Raw genomic sequence first — 26,228 nt, 5'->3', positions numbered from 1 at the left:
AAGTCATGTCTAGCATCTCAAGCATGACTTTCCAAAAATAGTAAATCACCTTGCATCAATTGGTAATCAAGTATAGATGTTGGAAAATCACTTAACGTATCATTAATCAATCTTAATAGTTCAATTTTGACTTAATCATCAATATTATCATTACCTTTATTATTATCCTTATGATAATATGACATTATTATTATTAGTAAAAGGAACTTCAAGTCACCTTAACTTCATCACTTAATCACTTCATACCTCTATGTCTCACATAGCACATTGTTACTCTCTCTCTCTTATGCACTCATTAAGACATGGCATATTCCTCTTACTCACAATAAAAGCATGTCATAAAAGATTCCTCTTACACCTCCTTAATGGCATGAGTTACAAAGGCATGTGTACCTCCCTAAATGGCATATGTAACTCCTCCTCAAGGCATGTGTATTGCTCCTTTATGACCAGAATTTGTTGCTCCTCCTATATATGTATCTCATATCATCTCATTCTCACTACTTGTGCATTGTGAAAGAAGGATTTGAACTTGAGAGAGAGAGTTGGAGAGACTTGAAGAAGATTGTGAGAGAGAGAGACTTGGAGAGTAAGAGCAGAACTTGAAGGTTGATTCAGTGTTTGCATCAGCTACTGCTACCAGTGATCTTCATGCTACAGCTTGTTCAGATTTGGGTGAACTTACTCATTCTCTTGATCTCTCATTGTACTTTGTATCTCTGTTGAACAATTGATATCTAATAGAAGAAGAATCTGGTTGGGTTTTCCCCTTGTGGGTTTTGCCCTGGTCATTGGACCTAAATTCTCTGTGTCTTATTTTGTTCTTGGTTGTCTTCAATTGTGCATTTGGTTTATGTTCTATCTACAATTGCTTAACTAATATTGCAGCAAAAAAAAGTTTTGGAATAAGTAATTGTTACAACATAGAACATCAGAATTTTAACAATTGATTGAAGGGAAACCCTCAAGTCATGCCTCAATGTGTCTCCATGCGTCCAAACACTACTCTGGGTGCCCTGCATCATCTCCAAGGGGGTTATAAAGATAACATGCCACAACTCTCTTAAGCAATGGGGCTCCAAGAGGTAGTACAAGCCCTCCCTTGTCATCCTAGGGATGACCATCATCATTTGGACTTTGGATCAAGCTATGCCCATCAAATAGTGTCAAGGTCAGCCTGGGGGCAAGTTGGGTCCGTTGGATACATCATCATGAATCTCCAACACCAAGCAAAGTGAGCTCAATGTTTAAGCATCTAGGGGTGCTCTAAGGTGTCAACCAACTATTAGAATCATCAAAATGCCCAACGCTTTACTATGGATGGGAAACGTTACATCGGTAAGGTCATCACTGCTCTCTGGAAGTGTAGTACAGCCTAAGCATCATCTGGAGTGAGAGCATGGAATGTGTGCCCTCAAGGCCTCTATTGATCTGTGAAGGACCACCTAGCAAAATTGTCTCAAACTCAACTGAAAATTACATTTCATTAGATACAATGACCATAGATGCATCATAGTGGACCATACTTAATTATTAAGGGCATAATAAGACTTCAAACTAGATCACCTTCAAATATCTAACTAAACCAAGTCCTATAAAAGTGTTCCCTACTTTGTTAAGGGTGGCTAGATGGTCAAGCCTATTAGGTGCTTCTAGCGCCTAAGTGGAGGTGACATGTCCAAGGTCAACCCTTCAATTCATATGTGTTTGTGATAGTGGTGGCAATGGAGGGGAAATGCTTCATGGCTAGGTGCCATGGTCATGGGACCAGTGGATGGAGGTCCATCATCCTGAGTGTATAGATGTATGTAGGGAGCAATCGTGGAGGCACGAGTTACCCCTTTCCTCCCCCGGCTTCTAACACCCCTCTGGTGTGCCTTTTACTTCTTTTTTAATAATGCTTTGATAAGAAGCATAACTCAGGTGTCCAAGTTGGCTTTTAATGATATAGCATTTATTTACCCCCCACGATGAGTCAACTTCTCAACGCTTTCTCATCAGTGTGGGATATGCAAGGGTTCCTTTGTTATGTGATGGAGCATCTAGTGCTCAAAAACCAAGTGATGGCTAATGAGCAAGGTAGAGCTCATGCTAGGATTTTGCCCACGCGCTAATTATTGTCCTAACCATCTTTTTCATTTTAACTTTCTTTTCCTTAATCTTATGGTTTTACCTTTCTTTTAGCTGCATCAACCTCTAGAGCAAATTTTTCGACCCCAACTCAAGGATGAGGATATGAGGGTGCCAATCCCAAGGAACCAAAGACAGCAAACCCAAAGGATGGATGTGAAATTAGGAGAATGGTGAAGAATGGCAAGTATGCGATGGTTATGGACACGCTAGTTCAATCCAAGTTTTCCAAGTAGTGACCCTCCTATAAACCTAAAGCCTCAAAGGAGGTCCCACTGGACTAGGGCCAAAGACTTACCCACCTGGTAAAGTGAGAGAACAAGTTTACAATCAACATCGGTCAATCATTTAGATCACCCCTTTATCCATGTTAGAATGCCCAAAACATTAAGTAAAAGCACTTGATTGAAAATAATTAAAGTACCTGCCCAGCCCACCTTCCTTTAAGAGAAATGTTGGATGGTGAGAGGTGTCTGACCAGGGCAAATGGCAAAGAAATGTGACATATCATCATATATTGAGCAATGCATAGGGTTGTTGGTTGGCTAACTGTCCAAGATAGGAGAAAAAATTTCCTCCTATGGGTTGCCCACTTTTGGTGGGTAACAATTACAAAGCACTAATTTTGGCTAGAGTAACTTCCACAATTGCATCTGAAATTTGCGTGTTTTTAATCACAAAAGTTGAGATACCTGACAAACAAAGACTATCCATCAGGTCAGATCAACAAGTCAAGTCAATCTCAACCTCACTGAGTCAATGTTAGTGTCCAATAGAAGTCAACCGAGGTTTGATTGTGAAATCACCAAGCTTACTAGAAGTTGATTTGGGTGGAATTGTTGAGCCACCAAGGCGAGTATGCAAACTAAAGAAGCCCTTTGCATGCTTGGTACTAAGGATTGATAAATGCCTCTTATATTTGGGCTTTAACTAAAACTACCACAAATCCCAATCATTATTATTTATTTGATAGATGTGATCTACTTGACTTATTCATGTATGTAGATGATCTTATAGGTAGTTATGAGAAGCTCATAGAATGGTGCAGGACAAAGTTGGCAGTGGGCACACAAGTTCGATATGAAATACATCCTCCTTATTCACTATTTGTTGGGTCTAAAGGTTAAACAGAGTCTACATGAGGTCTTCGTCTGACAAATATACAACCAAGACTATGAAGAGATTTTAGATGATGGTTTTTAAGCTCACTCCTACATATCAAATCTGAAGTTATCAGCAGATTCAGATTTAAACTTTATAGACACAACTATGTACAAGCAATAGATAGGTTCCAGTATGTATCTGGTAATTACCAAACTTGATCTCTATTGTTTTTCCACGATAATGGATTCTAGGATAGAATCTTAAATCACTGACACTACCAATCCAAGTATCACAATAAGACTACTTTGCATAGTGGAATAATATACAGCAATAAATCTACTAGTGCACAAAATATACACAGCTTTTTACAAATTTAATCAAAAACCCAACTACATTATATTAATCCAACTAATAATACAAAAGTACTTTGTTGACTTGAAACCCAAGCTTGGGTTTTGTACCCTTCGATGTGGGTCCAAAACCAAGAGCAGGTTGAGTGATTTGACACATGGATGTGTTAGAGGACCCTTAGAGGGGAAATGGGCAACAAAAAACATTCAAATTGGAGGTCTAAAACATGAGATATTAATTTTTATATGTTGTTGTTGGGTTTGCACATGTAATGTTCAGCTCAGCTAATGTTCCTCCTATGGGTTACCTACTTTTGGTGGGTAACAATTACAAAGCACTATTTTTGGCTACAGTAACTTCCACAATGGCATCTGACATTTGTGCTTTATTTATCACAACAGTAGAGATACCTGACAAACAAAGACTATCCATCAGGTCAGATCAATAAGTCAAGTCAATCTCAACCTCACTGAGTCAATGTTAATGTCCAATAGAAGTCAACCGAGGTTTGATTGTGAAAATACCAAGCTTACAAGAAGTTGATTTGGGTGGAATTGTTGAGTCACCAAGGTGAGTATGCAAACTAAAGAAGCCCTTTGTGGACTAAAGTAAGCACTACATGCTTAGTACTATGGATTGATAAATGCCTATTATATTTGGGCTTTCACTAAAACTACCATAGATCCCAATCTTTATTATTTATTTGATAAATGTGATCTACTTGACTTATTCATGTATGTAGATGATCTTATAGGTAGTTTTGAGAAGCTCATAGCATGGTGCAAGACAAAGATGGCAGTGGGCACACAAGTTCGATATGAAAGACATCCTCCTTATTCACTATTTGTTGGGTCTAAAGCTTAAACAAAGTCTAGGTAAGGTCTTCATATGACAAATATGCAATCAAGACTGTGAAGAGATTCTAGATGATGGCTTTTAAGCTCACTCCTACATATCAAATCTGAAGTTATCGGCAGATTCACATTTAAACTTTATAGACACAATTATATACAAGCAATAGATATGTTCCAGTATGTATCTGGTGATTACCAGACCTAGTATTTGTTGTTTTTCCACGATAATGGAGTCTAGGATAGAATCTTAAATCACTGATGCTACCAATCCAAGTATCGCAACAAGACTACTTTGCACAGTGGAATAATATACAGCAATAAATCTACTAGTGCACAAAATATACACAACATTTTACAAATTTAATCAACAACCCAACTCTGTTATATTAATCCAACTAATAATTCAACAGTCTAGAGCTCTCATACCAGGAATAATGGCCCTCATACATCCACTAGTATAAGAATACAAGAACAAGATACATTGATCATCTAGCTGATGTTGCGCACCATCACGACTTCTCAATCATATCCTGAACACATTACAGGTCGTTCGCTTTCGTTGCAACATTGCCTCTATCAATGCACCAACTCCTTTAGGCCACTGAACTCAGCTCTCCAATCTGCCCTCTAGCTAATCATAAGTCCATCTACAACCAACACATAGGGTCTTCACGCTCACTAGTTGCTCCTTCGTCCTTCAAGGCCACAACACTTTGAGTCTTCTTGCCCACTGCTGCTCCTCAACTACTTAGGGACTTCTTCCCACTATTGTCTTCCTGCATTGCTCCAATGAAGACAAACATAGGGCAGGAGGGTTGCCACCTATCACTGTCCAACGTCCCTTCTCCAACAATGAACTTGGGCCATAAACTTCTCCTCTATGACGTCCTTCTTTAGTCCTTCAAAGATCAATCAATGAGCTCATCAACTCTGCCTCTCATAACAATCCAAGTGTCCTTTCCTGCACTGCACTTAAGGCTCCCTTGGTCCACTTTCTCATTACCCTCCAACAGCACAAGTGTCCAATACAAATGTCCAATTTAGACCCTATCCTCTAGCAACAAATCACCCTTGAACACATCATAAATACATACCTTAGGGTCGGTGTTTCTTTGGTGTAGCCTCTGCTCCTGGTTAGGGCTTCCAACAACTTGTTAGCCCTCTCCAAAATTCTCCAACAGCCTCCTAAATACTGTGGGTTTTCTCCCTTATGCTCATGCTCCCATACATTGGAATCTAAGGCACTTTCCAACCACTGTTTAGGCCTTTCGGCCACCTTCCAACTGAGGTATAGGGCTTCCTCCCTCCTATCCAACTGTTGTACAAGACTGCGGCTCCTTTTGGAGATCTGCCCGCACACTAATACCACACCAATCTACCTAGAATTGCCTCGCCTTGCACATAGAGTATCTTAGCCCCTCAAAACAAGAAATTTGCCATCAAAACTATGCACAAACAAACTAAGACTTGTCCCTCAAGTCTCGGCCTCCTCCACATATCAAACTCGGCCCTCAACAGTCACAAGAGATCACCCAACGCTCCTCTAATCTTCGTTGAATTCTGCTCCTTATATCTGCAGCCAAAACAGATGTGCTCCCTGTGATTTTTTTGCACTTGGATGTGCTCTAAACCTTTCACATTCAACTTAAATTTATATGTTTCTCAAGGGCTCACCGAACTACCTTTGTGGGCTTGTACAACCTTTCATGAGGGCTATAATAACCATAGCCGACCTGAACATTACATGTGCAAACCCAACAACAACATATAAAAATTCATATCTCATGTTCTAGACCTCCAATTTGAGTGACTTTTCTTGCCCCTTTCCCCAATAAGGATCCTCTAACACCTCCATGTGTCAAATCACTCAACCTCCTCTTTGTTTTAGACCACACCAATGGGTACAAAACCCAAGCTTAGGTTTCAAGCCAACAAAGTACTTTTGTGGCGCTCCAACCTCCAAACCCTAGGGCTTGGAGTACCTCCCAAGCTACCAAATCTCAACAATCCCTCTTAGCGAGGGAGGTACTTCCAAGACTAGGAAGTAACTGACCATCATCATTGTCACTGCTTGCAACACTCGCCCAAATCCTGGAGCCCATAACTATAGCAAACCTTGTGGCATGGACTACGCCTCTCTTGGAAATGTCATCATCACTGGAAGCCTCTTGCTTTTTCTTCTTCTCCTGAAATGCTTTCCAATCTTTCCATGATTCCCTCTTGGCAGATGTAGAAGCACCCTTGCTCCCCATTGACCGCATGCTTTTCTTGGGCTGCACATTCTCCCTCTGAACCTCCAAACTCCTTCTAGAACTCTACTCCCTCTGAGTCTTTGGAACCTGGATCTTCTTCTCTGGAACCTATACCTACTCCTTTGAACCCTGCACCTATTTCTCTAGAAATTGTACATGGTTCTACTTCTTCTTCCTCTCATGATCTATAGGCTTGCCCGTCAAGCTGTATAGACCATGCTCTCTAACTCCAATCACAACACTTGCGGAGCTAGAAACTCTGGGCCTGAGTCTCGACTTCCCACTCTGGAACAAGACCTCAAACCCCTTATGCTCGATCACTAAGACAGACATCACGTTGTATCTAAGTTCTGGTACAAACAGTACATCCTGAACTCGCATCACCTGACCTGACTCCATCTTGAATGGCACGACACCTGATCCTCTAACCTCTTTCTGACTCTTGTTGCCCAACACCATGTGCAAGTTTGAGCCCACTCAACTAGAGTCTCGAACACCCCTTGTGACCCTGTCATGTGCTTCAACGCACCACTGTCCATGTACCATGCAACCTTGTCGACGGTATCCTGTGACAAATGAGAGATCAAAGCAAAGTCCTCCTTCTCCAATCTCCTGAAGAGATCATCTATCTTAGTAGAAGTGACAACACATGTGACCTACTTCCCTTTATTCTTCTCATCATCTCCCTTCTTCTTCATCGTACACTTCGTCGAAAAATGACCCATCTTGGCACAGTTGAAACACTTGATATTACTCAAGTCCTCCTTCTGCTTGCCCTTCATTCCCGCTGCAAGTGCCACGTCATCATCAGAAGCCTTCTTGTTCGAATGAAGGTCCTCGTCTCACAACTCTTCCTGAATGAAGTCGTCCCACAACCTATTCCAATCTGGGACCTTGTACCTGGCAACGATCCCCTTGATGAACGTCTTCCACTTTGGAGTAAACCCCTTCAAGGCAATCCTCACCATCTCAAAATTTGCAATAGTCACTCCGACGACGGTAAGCTCATCTAGAACTTGATATGACCTCATCAAATACGAAGTCACCCTTCACCCTATATCATCTTGGTGGTCTTCAACTTATCCTCCAATACCAATACCCAATACTCGTTCTAATTTTGGAACAAATTTTGAAGAGCCTCTCACGTCTCATGGGCAGTTTTCTTCCCGGAAAAATGAGGTATTAAGGAGTCCTTAACACCATCTAAGATGATCAACTTCGCCTTTGTATCCAATTCCTCGTACACTTCCAGCTCCTTAGGGTTTGTTGGCTTCTTGATTGCTTTCTCAACAAATTCCCAGATCTTGTTGACCATCAAAACCAACTTGATCCTTTCCTTCCATGGACTATAGTTGGACAACCCTTCCAACCTGTCCTCATACCGAAGACCAACCTGCAACTTCAACATTGTTTGAGCCCTTCAACAACAATGTGACCAACTCCCTCTTAAGTTGTACTTCGTTGTGCACACTCTGATTCACTAGCCCTTCAAAGTAGCTCTGATACCATGTTGTTTTTCCACGATACTGGAGTCTAGGATAGAATCTTAAATCACTGACACTACCAATCCAAGTATCACAACAAGACTACTTTGCACAGCGGAATAATATACAGTAGTAAATCTACTAGTGCACAAAATATACACAACATTTTACAAATTTAATCAACAACCCAACTTCATTATATTAATCAAACTAATAATACAACAGTCTAGGGCTCTCATACCAGGGATAATGGCCCTCATATAGCCACTAGTATAAGAATACAAGAACAAGATACATTGATCATCTAGCTAATGTTGCACACCATCTCGGCTTCTTGATCGTATCCTGAACACAATGAGGGTCCTTTGCTTCCGTTCTGCAGCACTACCTCTATCAATGCACCAACTCCTTTAGGCCACTGAGCTCAACTCTCCAATTTGCCCTCTAGCTAATCCTAAGTCCATCTACAACCAACACGTAGGGTCTTCACGCTCACTAGCTTCTCCTTCATCCTTCAAGGCCACATCACTTTGAGTCTTCTTGCCCATTGTTGCTCCTCAACTACTTAGGGACTTCTTCCCACTATTGTCTCCCTGTGTTGCTCCAATGACGACAAACATAGGGCAGGAGGGTTGCCAACTATCATTGTCAAACTTCCCTTCTCCAACAATGAACTTGGGCTACAAACTGCTCCTCTATGACGCCCCTCTTTAGACCTTCAAAGATCAGTCAATGAGTTCATCAACTCTGCCTCTACTAGCAATCCAAGTGTCCTTTCCTGCACTGCACTTAGGGCTCCCTTGGTCTACTTTCTCACTACCCTCCAACAGTCCACAAATGTCTAATACAAATGTCCAATCTGGACCCTATCCTCTAACAACAAATCACCCTTGAACACATCATCAATACATACCTTAGGGCTGGTGTTTCTCTGTTGTAGCCTCTACTCCTGGTTAGGGCTTCCAACAGCCTGTTAGCCCTCTCCAAAATACTCCAACAGCCTCCTAAATACTGTGGCCTTTCTCTCTTATGCTCCTGCTCCCATATGTTGGTATCTAAGGCACTTTCCAGCCACTGTTTAGGCCTTTCGGCCACCTTCGAAGTGAGGTAAAGAGCTTCAGCCCTCCTATCCAACTAATGTATAGGACAGTGGCTCCTTTTGGAGATCTGCCCACACACTAATACCACACCAATCTGCCCAAAATTGCCTCGGCCTGCACATAGAGTATCTCGGCCCTTCAAAATAGGAAATCTGCCATCAAAACTATGCACAAACAGACCAAGACTTGTCCCTCAAATCTTGGCCTCCTCCACAGATCAAACTTGGCCCTCAACAGTCACAAGAGATCACCCACAGCTCCTCTAATCTTCGCTAAAGTCTGCTCCTTAGATCTGCGGCCCAAAACAGATGTGCTCCTTGTGATTTTGTTGCACTTGGATGTGCTCTAAACCTCTCACATTCACCTTATATGTAATGTCCTCTGTGAATTGAGGACAAATAGGACTTGTTAACCTATCCATCCCCGTAGGCTATAGTCCTCCATAAAGGGTATAAAAACCCAAAATACCCATTATTGGGCAAATTTTGGGTTAGTTGGGTGAAAAAAGCCTAAAACTGGGGTATAAGTAAGGTTCACTCAATCAATTAAAAGAGATGAAACCCCTTAGAAAATCTATAATTAAAGTAGGCTTGAATTCATTTGGTGGCATAAAGTGTGGATCATTTCAATTGTTCTTGAGCATTAGCTTAGCTTTGAAGGTCTTAAGACCTCTTTTTCTTTGTCAATTTTGGTGGTGAAAGATTCCACCCTAGTTGACCATTTTCTATTTTTTCTCATTTTGTTTTTGGGCACAGGAGTTCGATTTGAAAAAGAAGCGAAATTTTGTTAGTTGTTGGTTAAAATATTAATAATTCCTTGGGTTTATCAATCCCTGGGTTTGTAATATTAATCCTTTAGTTTTTTAGTATGGCACAGGATTTTGTTTCTGTCAGGCAGCGAGGGTTTGGTCGATGTTGGTTCGTGGGTCTGGGCGCAGAAGCAACAAAGGCAGCAAGTTCTTTAAGACTAGGCACAAAAAGGGCAGCGAAAATCTCTAACCGAGCAGGACCATCAATCTTCTTCCCCAACAGAAGCCACAAAGCGAAGTCCACTTGGAAAGTTGGAAGCAGTTCGAGGGTATGAGGATTAGTGGAGTCCTGGCCTAGTTTTTCTGAAGTGGGTTTTAACTCCAATTGACCATGTTGGACATAAAGGGTAACTCAGTTCTGTTGAAGACAGTCCATGAGTTTTCTTAATGATTCAAACTCTCTCTTGAGGTTGTCACGATTTTAATTGTTGGATCCGTGACATGCGGTGAGTATAAGTCAAGCACAGAAGTTTTTAAGGACGCACTGTGTGGTCAAAATAGACAAACAAAGATTTTCTAAGAAGCATGAGATCAGGACGTCTCTGGGGCTAGGTCAATTTTCGAGTCTCTTTTTAGACCTTGATCAGTTGATACATTTAATTGGAGAATTAATTCTTATAGAACATTGATTTGGTATTATTTGATACATTAGACGGAGAATTATTTCTTATGGAATGTTGAAATGGTATTATTTGATACATTTAGACAGAGAATTATTTTCCTCTGTACAGTTGAATTGGTATTATTTTGAATTGGTGGACTGTCTAAATCTATGTATAAGCGCTTTGAGAGTTGACCAAACCTTGTCAAGTAATGTTGGAATATTTAATATTGATAGTTGAATTGCATATTTTTATTACAATATTATTAGCTAAAGTTGCAAAGATTTTTGTTATATTCAGTACAAGGAAATTTACTGAAACCTTTGGACAAATCTAGGGCAGAAATTTCAGTAGTATATTACAGTGGTATCAGAGTGTTGGACTCCTGCCAGCCTGTGAGAGTGATGTATGTTGTCGGGAGATACAAGTAATGTTATAGCTAGAAAGAACAGGGGTAATTGCAGGACAGCCATGGAAGGTAAAGAGGATCGAGGAGATCCAGACACCAGCGATCTCTTACATGTGTTGATACATGGACAGCCAAAAATATCAAAATTAATATTACAAGGGCATGGACAGCAGTTAATGCAAACATTGGTTCAGGGTCAACAACAACTTGATCAGTGGATGACTCATCTCATAGGGAGTCAAAGTGTTGTCGGCAACAACAGAACTAACATGAAGGGGAATGGGAATCCTAACCCTGATCCTCCTAACACTAGGAGAACCAACAGGAGTCACTGACCGTTGCTGCCGTAATTCATGATTAATCAATTTGTAGTAGATCAAGAAGTCGTTGAACTAAACAGACTACTAGACGGTTACTTTCGAGAATATGGAGCGTTAGAAGAAAACACGCAAGTCAAATTTAATATTACAAGGGCAAGGACAGCAGTTAATGCAAACATTGGCTCAGGGTCAACAACAACTTGACCAGTGGATGACTCATCTCATAAGGAGTGAAAGTGTTTTCGGCAACAACAGAACTAACATAGAGGGGAATGGGAATCCTAACCCTGGACCTCCTAACACTAGGAGAACCAACAGAAGTCACTGACTGTTGCTGTCTCAATTCACAATTGATCAAGTTGCAGTAAATCAAGAAGTCATTGAACTAAACAGACTACTAGACGATTACTTTCGAGAATATGGAGCATTCGAAGAAAACAAGCGAGTCACCATGACCTTCAATGAATACAATAATTTCAGATTCAGAAACAGACCAGGGGGACAACCTAATTCGAACTAATACGCAAGGTGAATAAACTTTCCCTTCCTTTATTTGATGGGTCATCTAAATGTACAGCAAGAGCTTGGGTAAAAAAAATTAGACACCTACTTCAGGCTCAATCTTATCGCAGAAGCAAACGCAATCCAATTTGCCACATTGCACCTAGAAGGAGAAGCACATGAATGGTGGTATCATGGTCTAGTAACATTAGGGCATGTCAACATTACCTCTTATGAAGATTTTACGCAAAGGTTGATAGAAATATTTGACCAAAAGAACAAGAAGTCGTTGAACTAAACAGACTACTAGACGATTACTTTCGAGAATATGAAGCATTAGAAGAAAACACGCGAGTCACCATGACCTTCAATGAATACAATAATTTCAGATTCATAAACAGACCAGGGGGGCAACCTAATTCCGAACTAATATGCAAGGTGAATAAACTTTCCCTTCCTTCATTTGATGGGTCATCTAAATGTACATCAAGAGCTTGGGTACAAAAATTAGACACCTACTTCAGGCTCAATTCTATGGCAGAAGCAGACACAATCCAATTTGCCACAATTTGCACCTAGAAGGGGTAGCACATGAATGGTGGTATCATGGTCTAGTAACATTAGGGCATGTCAACATTACCTCTTATGAAGATTTTACGCAAAGGTTGATAGAAAGATTTGACCGAAAGAACCCAGACATCCACTTCTCAAGCAAACAGGATTGCATGAAGAATTCATTTCAAAATTTGAGCGTATCGTTGTAATGGTAACATATATATCTGAGGAAAGATTAGTTATGCTTTTTACGAAGCTTTATCCGGCCCAATGCAAGGATGGATCAAAGCATTCAATCTCACCACTCTTCAAGAAGCTATCAAGAAGACTTGTGATATAGGGAATGTCGTAATCAAATCAAAGGCCCCTCCTAAACCATTCATCCCTCCAAAAGATAAGGAAAAGAAGGCCCCTCAACGTGATTGGCTCAAAAGGGACAGGTTAGATAAGGAGATCCGAAGCGAACTAATAAGGAAAAAGTTATGTTTTTTTTGCAAAGAAACATGGGAACTTGGACATCGTTGCTTTGGAAAAGGGAAGATTCACTACATCGAAGTGCTCTCTGACGATGAAGAAGAAGGAGAAGAGGCCACTCCAAGTACTAAAGAAGAGCCACCGCAGAAGGAAGCAAACAAAGAAGAACAACCTAGCAGTTCCAAGGAAGAATCACCAGAAGAAGCAAAGGGTGAAGAGAAGGCCAACAGAGAAAAGAAGTCTCGTCCCCAAGTCAAGATTGCAACCCTTTCAGGTACGGTACCCCCAGGTATTACACCTTCAGGGTCAGGGGAGTTGTCAAAGGGAAACACATCACAACACTAATTGATGGAGAAGCCACACACAATTTCATTGATGCAGCATTAGTGGCCAAAAGAAGACTCCACACCAAAGAGTTTGAAGCCCTGGATGTGATAGTTGTGGATGGATACAACTTGGATTGCAACCGAATGAGACCAAGTTTGAACGTAACACTCGGTAATTATACTTATACCAATGACTTTTATGTGATAGATCTTGTAGACATCAATATGGTATTGGGGGTACAGTGTTTGTATTCATTGGGAAAGCACACGATGGACTACCAAGCACTAGAAATGGAGCTTAAAGCTCCTAATGGTAGCAAATTCATTTTGAGAGGTATGGAAAACGGTGGACCACAAGTCATTTCAGCCAAAAGAATGGAAGTTGTCTTCAGGCATGGCAATGTCGCCTATGCAGCAAACTATAGAATCATGAGCCAAAAGGTTCCCAATAGCAATAAACCGCAGTACAAGGCAGATATTCAACAAATAATAGACAAGCATGCTCCAGTTTTCGACGACAATCCTCCAGGATTGCCTCCTAAGAGAGGATTCGAGCACACAATAGAATTGGAAGGGCGAGCTAAGCTCGTAATCACCACACCCTACTGACATCCAAAGAAATTCAAGGACAAAATAGAAAAGACCATCCAAGAGTAGTTAGAAATGGGCCACATTAGACCTAGCTCGAGTCCATTCGCCTCATTGGCACGTGGAGAATGTGCATTGATTAACAAGCACTCTATCAAAAATAGGTACCCCATCCCCAAGATCGATGAATTACTAGACAAACTTCACAAAGCAGTTTACTTTTCAAAGATTGATTTATGATCAGGGTACCATCAAATCCAAGTTTGAGAGGAGGATGTGCCGAAAACAACATTGCGATCTCATTATGGACACTCTGAATTTTTGGTCATGCCATTTGGATTAACAAACCCCCCGCCACTTTCCAATCCTGTATGAACAATATCTTCAACAAGCAGCTAAGGAATTTTTTATTAGTGTTCTTTGACGATCTTATTTACAGCAAAACATGGGATGATCATTTGAGGCATTTGGATACAATTTTAAGCATTATGCAGGAACATTCTCTCTATGCCAAGGCATCCAAATGCAAGTTTGGGTTGACCGAGATTCTTTATTTGGGACACATAATCAGCGCAAAGGGAGTACAAGTCCATCAAGAGAAGATCCAGGCAATAGTGGATTGGCCTACACCCAAAACTCTAACAAAATTACAAGGGTTCCTTGGAATCTGCAGCTACTACCGACGGTTCGTTAAAGGATTCTCCCATTTAAGTGCACCTTTGACAAACTTAGCCAAAAAAGGACCCTTCCGGTGGACGGAGGAATCTGACAGGGCGTTCAACAAGCTCAAAGAAATAATGAGCTCATGTCCAGTACTGGCTCTTCCTGACTTTGGTCAACCATTCATATTAGAATGCAATGTGTCAAGGGAAGGAATAAGAGTTGTCCTTATGCAAAAGAGCCATCCCATTGCATTCGAAAGTCGGAAACTAGAAGATTCACAAAGACTTTATTCCATATATGACAAGGAGATGCTAGCTATCATACGCGCATTGGCAAAGTTCAGATAGTATCCAGTGGGCAACGAATTCGTAATCAGGACAGACAACAACAGCCTATGCCATTTCTTGGGTCAAAGGGACTTGAACGAACGACAATAGAAATGGGTAAGCAAAATCCAAGCTTACGACTTTGACATTGAGTACGTAAAAGGGAAGAAGAATGTTGTGGCCGATGCACTCTCCAGGAAACCTGTCGCGTGTGCTCTCATGGAAATTGCAAAAGATTGGAAGGCACGCCTCTCAGCAGAAGATGCCAAGCACTAGTTTGTTAGCGCGCTAATTGACAAGATCATCCATGATGGCAGGTACAAAGTAATTTATGAAGCCATTTATTATAAAGACAAGATATACTTGGTTCCTGAATATACACTCAGGGAAAAGATCTTGAAGGTTACATACAATGTCACTTCAATTGGCATCAAGGATTCCTCAAAACCTATCGACAGATTCGGGAACGATTCTCGTGGAAAGGACTCAAGGAAGATATGATGAAATACATCATGGAATGTATGACATGCCAACATAATAAGGTTGAGCACATATATCCTGCAGGGCTTCTCCAACCTCTACCAATCCTAGCACAAAAAATGGGAGAGCATCTCAATGGATTTCATCACAGGGTTACCCAAAGCATAAGGGAAGGGCTACATCTACACGGTGGTTGACAGGTTGACTAAATTCGCACATTTTTTTGCCATCTTCATTGATTACTCGGCCAAACAAGTGGCGAAATTGTTTTTCAAGGAGGTCTTTAGACTACATGGGCTGCCAAAGAACATAGTCAACGATCGTGATAGTAGATTTATGGGCGCATTTTGGCAAGAGATTTTCAGGCTAGTAGGAACTGAATTGACCGCTAGCACTAACTATCACCCTCAAACAAACAGCCAGACAGAAATTGTGAATAAGTGGATTGAGGGGTACCTACGCAACTACGTGACAGGCCGTAGAAGGCATGGATTAAGTGGTTATACCTTGGGGAGCATTGCTACAACACCACCTACCACTTATCCATTGGGATGACACCCTTCATAGCTTTGTAAGGATATGATGCACCATCCTTCATCGATAGCATTTTTGAAGACAGCAAGGCACCTCTTTCTAAAAACTGGATATAGGAGAGTAAGGACATTCTCAAGGTACTCAAGGAAAACATACAGTTAGCTCAAAATTGACAAAAATTGTACGCATACCAACATCGAACACAGCACAGTTTTGATGTGGGAGATCTTGTTTTCTTACAATTACAACCCTATAAACAATCTACACTCAAGAAAAGAGGGGCGAAAAATTGAAGCCGAGATTTTATGGGTCATACAAAAGCATCCATAGAGTGGGCAAGGTGGCATATGAGTTGGAGCTACCAAGTAACAAACAAATCCACAATGTATTCCATGTGTCATGCCTCAAGAAGGTTGTGGACCAGCAAATCAGCACCTCTATCAAATTGCCACCATTAGATGAAGAGGGACAACTGGAATTGATTCTAGAAACGATCATGGCAGTGCGAGAAAAGAAGCTAGGGGGAAGAGTAATTCTGGAATATCTCATCCAATGGAAAAATTTACTGAAAGAGAATGCAACATGGGAAGGAGAATGAATTTTGTAGCACTCGAACTTGCAATTGCTTGAGGGCAAGCAATCTCAGGCAGGGTATTGTAATGTCCTCTACGAATTGAGGACAAATAGGACTTATTAGCCTATCCATCCCCATAGGCTATAGTCCTCCATAAAGGGGATAAAAACCCAAAATACCCATTATTGTGCAAATTTTGGATTAGTAGGCGAAAAAACCCAAAACTGAGGTTTGATTAAGGTTCACTCAATCAATTAAAAGAGATGAAACCCCTTAGAAAATCTATAAATAAAGGAGGCTTGAATTCATTTGGAGGCATCAAGTGTGGATCATTTCATTTGTTCTTGAGCATTAGCTTTGAAGGTCTTAAGACCTCTTTTTCTTTGTCAATTTCGGTGGTGAAAGATGCCACCCTAGTTGACCATTTTCTATTTTTTCTCATTCTGTTATGGGCACAGAAGTTCGATTTGAAAAGGGCGCAAAATTTTGTTAGTTGTTGGTCATGTTTGGCACAAGATTGTGTTTTTGTCAGTGAGCGAGGGTTTGTTCTACGTTGGCTCGTGGGTTTGGGCAAAAAAGCAACAAAGGCAGCAAGTTCTTTAAGATTAGGCATAAAAAGGGTAGCGAAAATCTCTAACCGAGCAGGATCGTCAATCTTCTTCCTCGACAAAAGGCAAAAAGCAAAGTCCACCCGAACGCAATTCGAGGGTTTGAGGATCAGCAAAGTCTTGGCCTAGTTTTTCTAAAGCGGGTTTTAACTCCAATTGACCAAGTTGGATGTAAAGGGTAACTCAATTCCGCTGAAGACAGTCCACGAGTTTTCTTAACGATTCAGACTCTCTCCTGATGTTGTCGCTATTTTAATTGTTGGATCCATGACATGCAGTGAGTATAAGTCAAGCGCAGAAGTTTTTAAGGAAGCACTGTGTGGTCAAAATAGATAGACAAAGATTTTCTAATAAGCATGAGATCAGGACATCTTCGGGGCTAGGTTGATTTTCGAGTCTCTTTTTAAACCCTGATCAGTTGATACATTTAGTTGGAGAATTATTTCTTATGGAACGTTGAATTGGTATTATTTGATACGATTAGACGGAGAATTATTTCCTATGGAACGTTGAATTGGTATTATTTGATACATTTAGACTTTGAATTATTTACGTGGTATTATTTTGAATTGGTGAAATGTTTAAATCTATGTATAAGCGCTTTGAGAGTTGACCAAACATTGTGGAGTAATGTTGGAATATTTAATATTGATAGTTGAATTGCATTATTTTTTATTACAATATTATTAGTTAAAGTTGCAAAGATTTTTCATATATTCAATACAAGGAAATTCACTGAAACCCTAGGACACATCTAGGGCAGAAAATTTCAATAGTATATTACATTATATTTATATGTTTCTCAATGGCTCAACAAACTGCCCTTGTGGGCTTGTACAACTTGTCATGAGGGCTACAATAACCCTAGCCGACCTGAACATTACATGTGCAAACCCAAGAGCAACATATAAAAATTAATATCTCATGTTCTAGACCTCTGATTTAAGTGATTTTCACTGCCCTTTTCTCCTCTAAGGGTCCTCTAACACCTCCATGTGTCATATCACTTAGACTCCTCTTGGTTTTGGCCCCACACCGATGGGTACAAAACCCCAAGCTTGGGTTTCAAGCCCACAAAGCTACGTTGAACGAAACTTCTAGGAACCCAACATTTCGGGCTGTACCCATACCTGAAACTCTGAAACTTGGCCGAAACTCGACCATCATGTAATAATCTCATATCATTAATATAGACTTGGTTTTCCTTCTAAATTTTCAGCTTTGGGTCTTGTTTCCCTTTTTTCTTGCAAGATAATGTGTTAATCACTTATTTATAAATTTCTTTATATATATATATATATATATATATATATATATATATATATATATATGGCATTTCCATTTTTGGGAGGTGACGTTTAAACTTTATACATGTACCCGTTTCAAAAACTTTGAAACATTTTGACGCTTCGTGCAACTTTGCCACAAAGTAGTTTTGTGGTGCTCCAACCTCCAAACCCTGAACCCTAGGGGTTGGAGCACCTCCCAAGCTACCAAATCTCAACAATATTATGCATGTACCAAACTTACAACATTCCAGAGTTAACCTGTTGTTCAGATTTAGCATTCCAGTTAGAGTGAGTTTATTTTCGCGTGCATTGAACATCATTAGAGGAGTGCACGATCCCTAGGAAAACTAGGGCGCTTGCATGAGCATTTAAAGAAGGCATAGATCCCAATGAAGACTGTACAGGAATGCATGCCACAGTTATCATCCAGTTGGGATGCACTCTCTCTGACACATCTATCCATGCGAGAGGGCACACTGGCTGTGTAGATTGGGATCAGGGTTTGACTGATTCATCATGGGCACTTCATGGATGTGAACAGATACACTGTATCTTCCCTCTGCCTCTTGTTCTATAAAAGAGACCTAGAGCACACCACTGTATTTGTTGGCAAATTTTAGTTTTAAGCTATAACAGTGTAATTTTTTCTTCTATCACTAAATAGAAGATAGATCCAGTATCGAATCTTCCACATTTGTGTTTGCTGTTTGCAATTTCCAGCAGTACATGTTCATACCTGAAAATATTAGAGCTTAATGTTTTGATTAAGGTTTTCAATTTTTAAGCTACCTAGGCTTAGGTTAATTTATCTACGCCTAGGTATATTTATCTAAGTGCAGAATCTGCTCACCATGGTTTGATATTGAACATTTTGGTCTCTCTCTCTCTCTCTCTCAATTTGGCATGCATGGAAAATAGTTTCCAAGGAGCTCCAGTGGGACTTTGATGAGCTGAGGAGCATTTCAGATTTATGCCTGAGGAGACGTGGGATGAAGAGTCAAGGAACGATATGGACTGGACAGCAGTTAAACATTCCTAAGGGTTATCATTTGCTGATAATCAAACTTTCATAGATCTTTGCAAGGTTCTTCCAGAGTCCAGACTTCCAAGATAAAACAGGTTCATTGGCCATGGAACAACCTAAAAGTTGAAACTAGTCTTACAATTAACCTTTCATTATTTATAATTCAAGAGTTGTATCAAAAAGTTAGACCAAAACCTCCAACTGCAGCAAAGAGACTAAATAAAAGGTGGACTATTGAAGATACTGAAGAGAGCCGGAGGTGGACAAGAAGAATCTTTGAGGATTGCATGATTCAGGCTCAATCACAGCCTAGCAGTTATGGATTGGTTGCAACGCTTGTGAATATGAAACAGCTGTTGCAGTATATGTAACAAAGTTGAGGATATCAAACGTGTTATCAAGGGGTGTAGAGTAGCTGAATTTTTGAGACTGGACTGCCACTGAATATGCTATCCATTTTTTCATCCCTATTTATGGGAAGGGCTCATCTTGGGAGACAGCTGGATGATTAGGCAGCATAGCGCAGAGATTGAAGTAGTGTCTGATTGACAGAATTTCCATTTTTGGAAGAGGAGTTTCAGAAACACATTCAATGGTGATTCCTCTCCTCTGCACTTGTGGTATGTAGACACATTCAATGGTGATTCCTCTCCTCTGCACTTGTGGTATGTAGACACATTCAATGGTGATTCCTCTCCGCTGCACATGTGGTATGTAGCAGCATGAAAAATAGAGCTACAATTGTAGTTTTTCGAAAGGATGAGGACGTTGAAGCAAAGGCAGATATGCTATCACCCCTCACATATGTAGGAAGGCATCGTTTGTATAATCACAGCCTAGCATATTGATGTGTATCATTGTATGGCATGTATACTCTAGACTCTAGAGTACTCTTTTGTGTATTATTGCAATATAACATGCATTTACCACCACACAAAAAAACACACATTAAACAGACTCTTCACTTACAAAAAAGAAAATTCATAAATAGGCTCCAACTTCTTCAAGTAATTCATCTAACTTTTGGCGAAAAGCACACAGAACTCTTAGAATATACCATGCAAGGGTCGTTCAAAAGAAGTGGATTTGCCAAATTTCATTAGAACTTTTCCTGTATTTTCAGGATATGGAAAACTGTTTCCCAAATTTTTTGTTATCAAAAATGTGCATATGGACTACCCTAGACCATAATCTAGATTGAGAATTAGTATGTGTTATTGTCATATGATCTTCAGAATTTGAGCTCTATTGAAATTGATATTATAGTGATTACACGGTGAAATTTCAAGCCCCAGTAAATGTTCTACATCTGGATTCTGTATAGATATTATTGTTGTTGTTCTTAGAATGGCTAGTTATCTTTCTGTTACTATCACTACCATGATAACCTTTCGAGTTTCAGCTTTTATGTTACTATTTCAAAGTAAATATAGAATAAATTGGTCTAATCCATATAGCATCGCAAACCCAGCAACCTGCCAAGATTGGGGGATAATGTATCAGAGTTCACACTAGTTGCATACATAGAGCCAGCTTATAGGATATTCTCAAATAGATCAAAGCAGATCATTTGACATAGTAGCACAAGGATCTAACTAATTATGAGATCATAGAACTGGGGAATTGAGTACCAAATCTCATTCGCCATCTCTGCTTTTCTTTCAGAACTACATCATTTACAGAAGGGTAGCTTAATAATGTAGTGCAATAAAGGAAACAGCCAAACAAGCATGACATTCTGACATTGCATGCTGACACCTTGTTGTAATACTAAGTTTCAACCTGCACAATATCTCAATTACAGAAAAGGGTAGAATTTCTAACACAGTTGCACAAGTCCACTATGTTGTGATACTCACACCATACTCGTGGTGTTTCAGTTGCTGTATTATAATGAATTCAAGCACTGCCTGAATGTAGGGACACAGAGCAAGTGATCCCAAAAGATGGTCCATCATACCATTGCAAACTCACATGATACTCACTTACTCTACTTTAGCCGCTATCCATTTCAAGGTAAAACAGTGTAATCCTTAATTATAGAACAAAGCTGTGACTCAAAATCACACCTGCAACATACTTCTGCAATTAGTTTCAGTTTCCAGGACACTCAATAGAGCAGAGCAGTTATTTTAGCATAGTTGAGCAAAAAGCTTGTGCCTCAAAAAAATCATTAAGATAAGATACTTCTACTGATGTCCAACAAATGACCACAAAAGTAGGTTAATGGGACCGAAGAGTACAAACAGTATGAATAGAATGTGGGAGTGCCAACGCAACTCCTATAAAATGACAAAAATACTACAAAGAAAGAAACCTACATAAGTATACCATCAGAACATATGTATAAAACTGTCCCTGTCAAGATAGAGAGTGAGAAAGGGAGATCAGACGATGGGGACGATGATGTCAAGGTCTCCTGAGTCTGATAGTCAAGGGCAAGGGGGTCGAACTGGGCATTGGCTTGCTCTTGGAGTCTTCTGGATCCATGAGAAGCCTGGCTGCACGAACCGGAGGGGGATCTACGAGCGAAGGATACTCTTAGATTCTTAACATCCAAGGTTGGAAGAAGGAAACTCTGAATGAATCTTTGGCTACTCCTCTGGATCTGGGAGGTAGTCTGATGAGCGGGGAATGCTCTACTCTGGATCCATCTAGAGCTGATCTCTCTAGTGCTCTCAGGATGTGTGGCTTGATATTACTTCCTGAGTTTCAGCTTCTAATTATTATGAACTATAACTCTTGTAACAAAGTGGCAAAAAAAAGGATCTCGATTCTCAACAATGTCATTATATACTATTGTAGGATTAGGTAGACTCAATCGCACATTCATTGCAGCTTCTAGGCATAGTAACAAAGACAGTCACTGGCTCTCTTCACTTCATTGTCTAAGGTTTGCCCATTTGGGTTTACCCTTTGTTTTGTCATTTTGCAAATTTTCCTTTTCGTGAGATGCACTCCTACATTAGTATTGTCACTTGATGTACCTATGAGTCACATTGACATAGTTTCATCAGTCGTGGACTACAATATGATTTCTTTATTTCTTTTTGCTGACAGTTTAAAAAAACAAATGGCCAAATCAGTCAACAATTCTGTTGACCAGACAAAACCGCCGTTTTGAAAACTTGATCGTTTCACTCAACGATAAACATTTATGTCATATTGTTTTAGGAACACTGAGCATTCAAATTTTGTTGTATTAAAACCAGCACAGATCAATCGTAAGCCCAGATCTATTAAGCAATGGGAGAGATCAAAAAGAAATTGAGCAAAACTCTTTTTGCTGAAAAGGTCCAAGGCTAAAAACGATCTATGCTGGTTTGTATCATTATCTATAGATATATTTTTTAAATTATCTTATTATTTCCATTTTTCTATTACAGATCTCAACTTTTTTTCATTTTGAGTTACGAACATGACACATCCCCACCATACTAGGCTGTAGAGTATTGTAATTAATTTTTAGAATTTTTTTAATTATGAAATTTACCACTTCTTTCCATATCTCTCATATTTCAGTCCACCTTTTTCATTCTATATTTGAGGTCCACTGTACTGAACTTATCGTCCAAAAATTGTGACTGCTTCTAGGTTATTGTGAATTAGATTAGAACTTCAAAGTTAACATAGCAGTAACTAGTCCCATTCATCCCGCCCGTCATTTTGCATTTACTCTGCCTTGAACCCTTCCATTCCTCCCCTACCCATGGATACTGCTATTTGTTGTCTTCTCTGTCTACTTTGGGTTCTTAGTTCGCTTCCCTTGGATGAGTCTGATTTCTGAGATGGCATAGATAGGAGGCCCTAGTGTATGGCTGGAAAATTGAACCAAGGATAAAGCAGGCACTTGTACCTGTTTATTCCATCTTGAGGGTGCAAAAAATGCTGCCAAGAGGAATATTGAATTCATGACCGAGATGGCGTGAGAAATTCATCAGGAGGTTAAAATGGTTTGCCAGAAAACTGATGAGGCTATGGAGAAGGTGAATTTCTATATTGTCCATACACAGATTCGGGGCCTGAACACCTGACTGGAGAAGAGCAACAGGCAGGATGCTGCCCTGCAAGCCCAGGTCACCAACCTTAAACAGACAATAGAGATTTATCTTCAGCATCTTGAAAGTATGATGAGGGGAGGAAAAAACCCAGCACCAAGTAAGCCGAAGACTTTGCTTCAAATGATAGGAGCTCTCCCTCTGAGCATCCACAAAGGAAGCAAGTCAGCCAATCCCAGCTCCAAATGAAGCCTTTGTCATTGTTATTTGTATCCTCGTTAGTATGTGTGTTTTTATGTTTGCTTGCTGCACAGGGCATTGTTATAATCGCAGTGAAAATGTGTGATGTGCAATCACCCTGGTTAACATATGTTTTGGATGTTTTCTTGTTAATAAAACTAGGATGGCAGTCTCTACCTGGCAATTTTGAAATTTTCGTCTTTTCCATGCCAGGTATCTAAATGTATTCTAGGTAGTAACAGCCTTTACTCAAAAGCCAGGTTTTTTATAAAGGTTGTTTTCTTCTACTTCTACATCCATCTCTTGGTCGGGCTAGAGCTTCGCACTTATTAGGGTTTGTACTTTTGTCATACTAGAACATGCTCTTCTCTTTCGGTTATGGATCTTTGAATCTCTTTTACTATGTTAGCTATTCTTTAGTTGTCAGGAATGTTCTTGACACTACAACAGTCCATGGCTCGCTGTTTGTACTTTCTCGTCCCATTGTGTTTTCCATGGTCATTTGTTTGACACGATAAAATTCCCTCATCTTATCTAATGAACATCAGTAGTTTGCCAAGTCTGTGTCGCCTTCACATAAACAAAGCCCATGGATTTTCTGCTGTATATGTAAAATTCAATTTTAAGATAAGGGCTGAAAGGATGAAATAGAAAGGCATAGGAAATCTGATTTTTCCTCATTCGCAATCAAATCCGGTTTTAATTTTGAAAATGCAAATTGAATGAGAAATCCCGTGGATTTGAGATTGCTTACTTTATGCATTTCTTCTTTGGAAACAAAAGACTCAGAGATAATATGTATGCTGTCCTTGAGAACCCCCGTCACGACAGCCGTGATTGCTTCTGCTTGCTTAGGCGTCATGCCCTCTTCCTCCAACTTTCGAACCTTTAACAACCCCGCAAAAATCAAAACACGGCAACCCATTAGCCATTGAGGAGCTTGACAGATTGATCCAGTAATGGTGAAAATTAACTCGGTAAAGATAAATAAATACCATGGCCATGGTGTCGACTAAGAAAGCTCTGTTCCCGGGTACGAGATCTGACATGTGGTGGACTTTAACCCGGGAGGTGTCGCAAGCAATTAAAGACGATGATCGACCGAGCATTTGCAAAGAATATAATGATGGGCGAGGCATTGGCATTGCTAGTGTGAAGTTTTAATGGCGATGCAATGCACTGCAGTGAAATGGCAATTGCTGGCTGCGCAGAGCACAATATTACATACTGCTTCACTGTGGATCATGAATTTATCTTCGCAGACCTCTGCCATGAAACATTCTACCAGGTTGCCGAACAAAGCCCTCTGATTGTTACTGTATCCAACAATTATTTTTTTGGGGGGAAGTTTTAGTTGTGGTCAATTAGACATCCGCATCGCGAAAACCCTTGAGAAGCGCTTGTAAGAGATCTGATCACCGTAAACCCACCGAAGTTGCAGATTCTTTATATGAACTCTACAAATTAAGTTTCATGTAGACATTTGAAGTTACAACTAATATCTCTTGGGCAGTGCCCTTTTATAATGGCGCTTAATGGAAATAGATGTTTAATTAGAATATTAATGTTTTTAATTGTTATTTATATATATATATATATATTTTAATTTTAGGTGTGATGAATTAAATGGTTTTTTTATCCGTAATAAATATTAAAATATTTATTATATAATAATTGTCTATCTTAATTTTAGATTTATCAATTATCAAGAGGGATCAAATCTCTTAAGATGCAAAGTGGAAACACAAAAACATCTCATTTTAGAATGTTTGGTCTTCAAAGTCAGCAGGGAAAGTTATGCAGATATTCTCGCAGCTAGCTCTTGGGATAATCTATTCAACTAGGGGTTTGTTGAGAAGTTGGGAGCGTTTATTATGAGGCTTCACAGAAAAAGGGTTGAATACAAAAACTAGGTGGAGAAGCAATCTGTCTCATACGTTATCTCTAGCCTAGTGGACGTTAAAATAATTTATTTCTTTCTTTCTTTCTCTTTGTTGAAAGCAAACTAGAGCAAAGGTTTTCACCTCGAGAGATTGTTATTTTAAACCAACCTAGATCCATCTTAATTCCAGATTTATCAAGTGTCGAGATGGATCAAATCTATCGAGGTGCAAACCTTCGCAAAACTTGAGGAAAGGTTTGCACCTCAAGATAGGCTATATCTAGCCTAATGGACGTTAAAATAATTTCTTTCTTTCCTTATTTCTCTTTGTTGAAAGCAAACTAGAGCAAAGGTTTGCACCTAGGGAGATTGTTATTTTAAACCAACCTAGATCCATCTTAACTCCAAATTTATCAAGTGTCAAGAGGGATCAAATCTATCGAGGCGCAAACCTCCTCAAAACTTGAGGAAAGGTTTGCACCTTGAGATATTCGATCCCTTTCGATACTTGATAGATTCGGAGTTAAGATGGATATAGGTTGGCTTAAGATATATATATATAAAAGAATTGCATTGGAAAAACTATGGGTTGTCGAAACCTCAAGCCCAATAACCCCTAACGGTAAGTAAATTGACTCTATGGCTTCAATTTTACTTGAACTACCACAATAACAATATTTATAAGCATTAGTTTGTTACGATTTTTAAATTTTCTTTGTATTTTAAATCATTTTATATTATTTTCATTTTTA

General features: G+C 39.8%; 1 protein-coding gene across 1 annotated transcript in view; it reads right to left on the bottom strand.

The window, feature by feature from the left end:
• Positions 1-25,092, bottom strand: part of LOC149255558 (protein FMP32, mitochondrial-like) — a 171,314-nt gene extending 146,222 nt beyond the window's left edge. Inside the window, exons 1-2 of the mRNA XM_089460518.1 lie at positions 24,590-25,092; positions 24,349-24,480 (exon numbers count right to left, since the gene is read on the bottom strand). Coding sequence (XP_089316644.1) covers positions 24,349-24,480; positions 24,590-24,739 — 282 coding nt within the window. The 5' untranslated portion in view covers positions 24,740-25,092. The remainder of the gene's footprint in view (positions 1-24,348; positions 24,481-24,589) is intronic.
• Positions 25,093-26,228: the final 1,136 nt, after the last annotated feature.

Source organism: Pinus tabuliformis, chromosome 7 (genome assembly GCF_031772625.1).
Source record: "Pinus tabuliformis cultivar Carrire ecotype Pingquan chromosome 7, CPIR1, whole genome shotgun sequence".
NCBI lineage: Eukaryota > Viridiplantae > Streptophyta > Pinopsida > Pinales > Pinaceae > Pinus > Pinus tabuliformis.
Note: the sequence above shows the minus strand (reverse complement) of the source record. Positions and strands in the feature narration are given on the sequence as shown.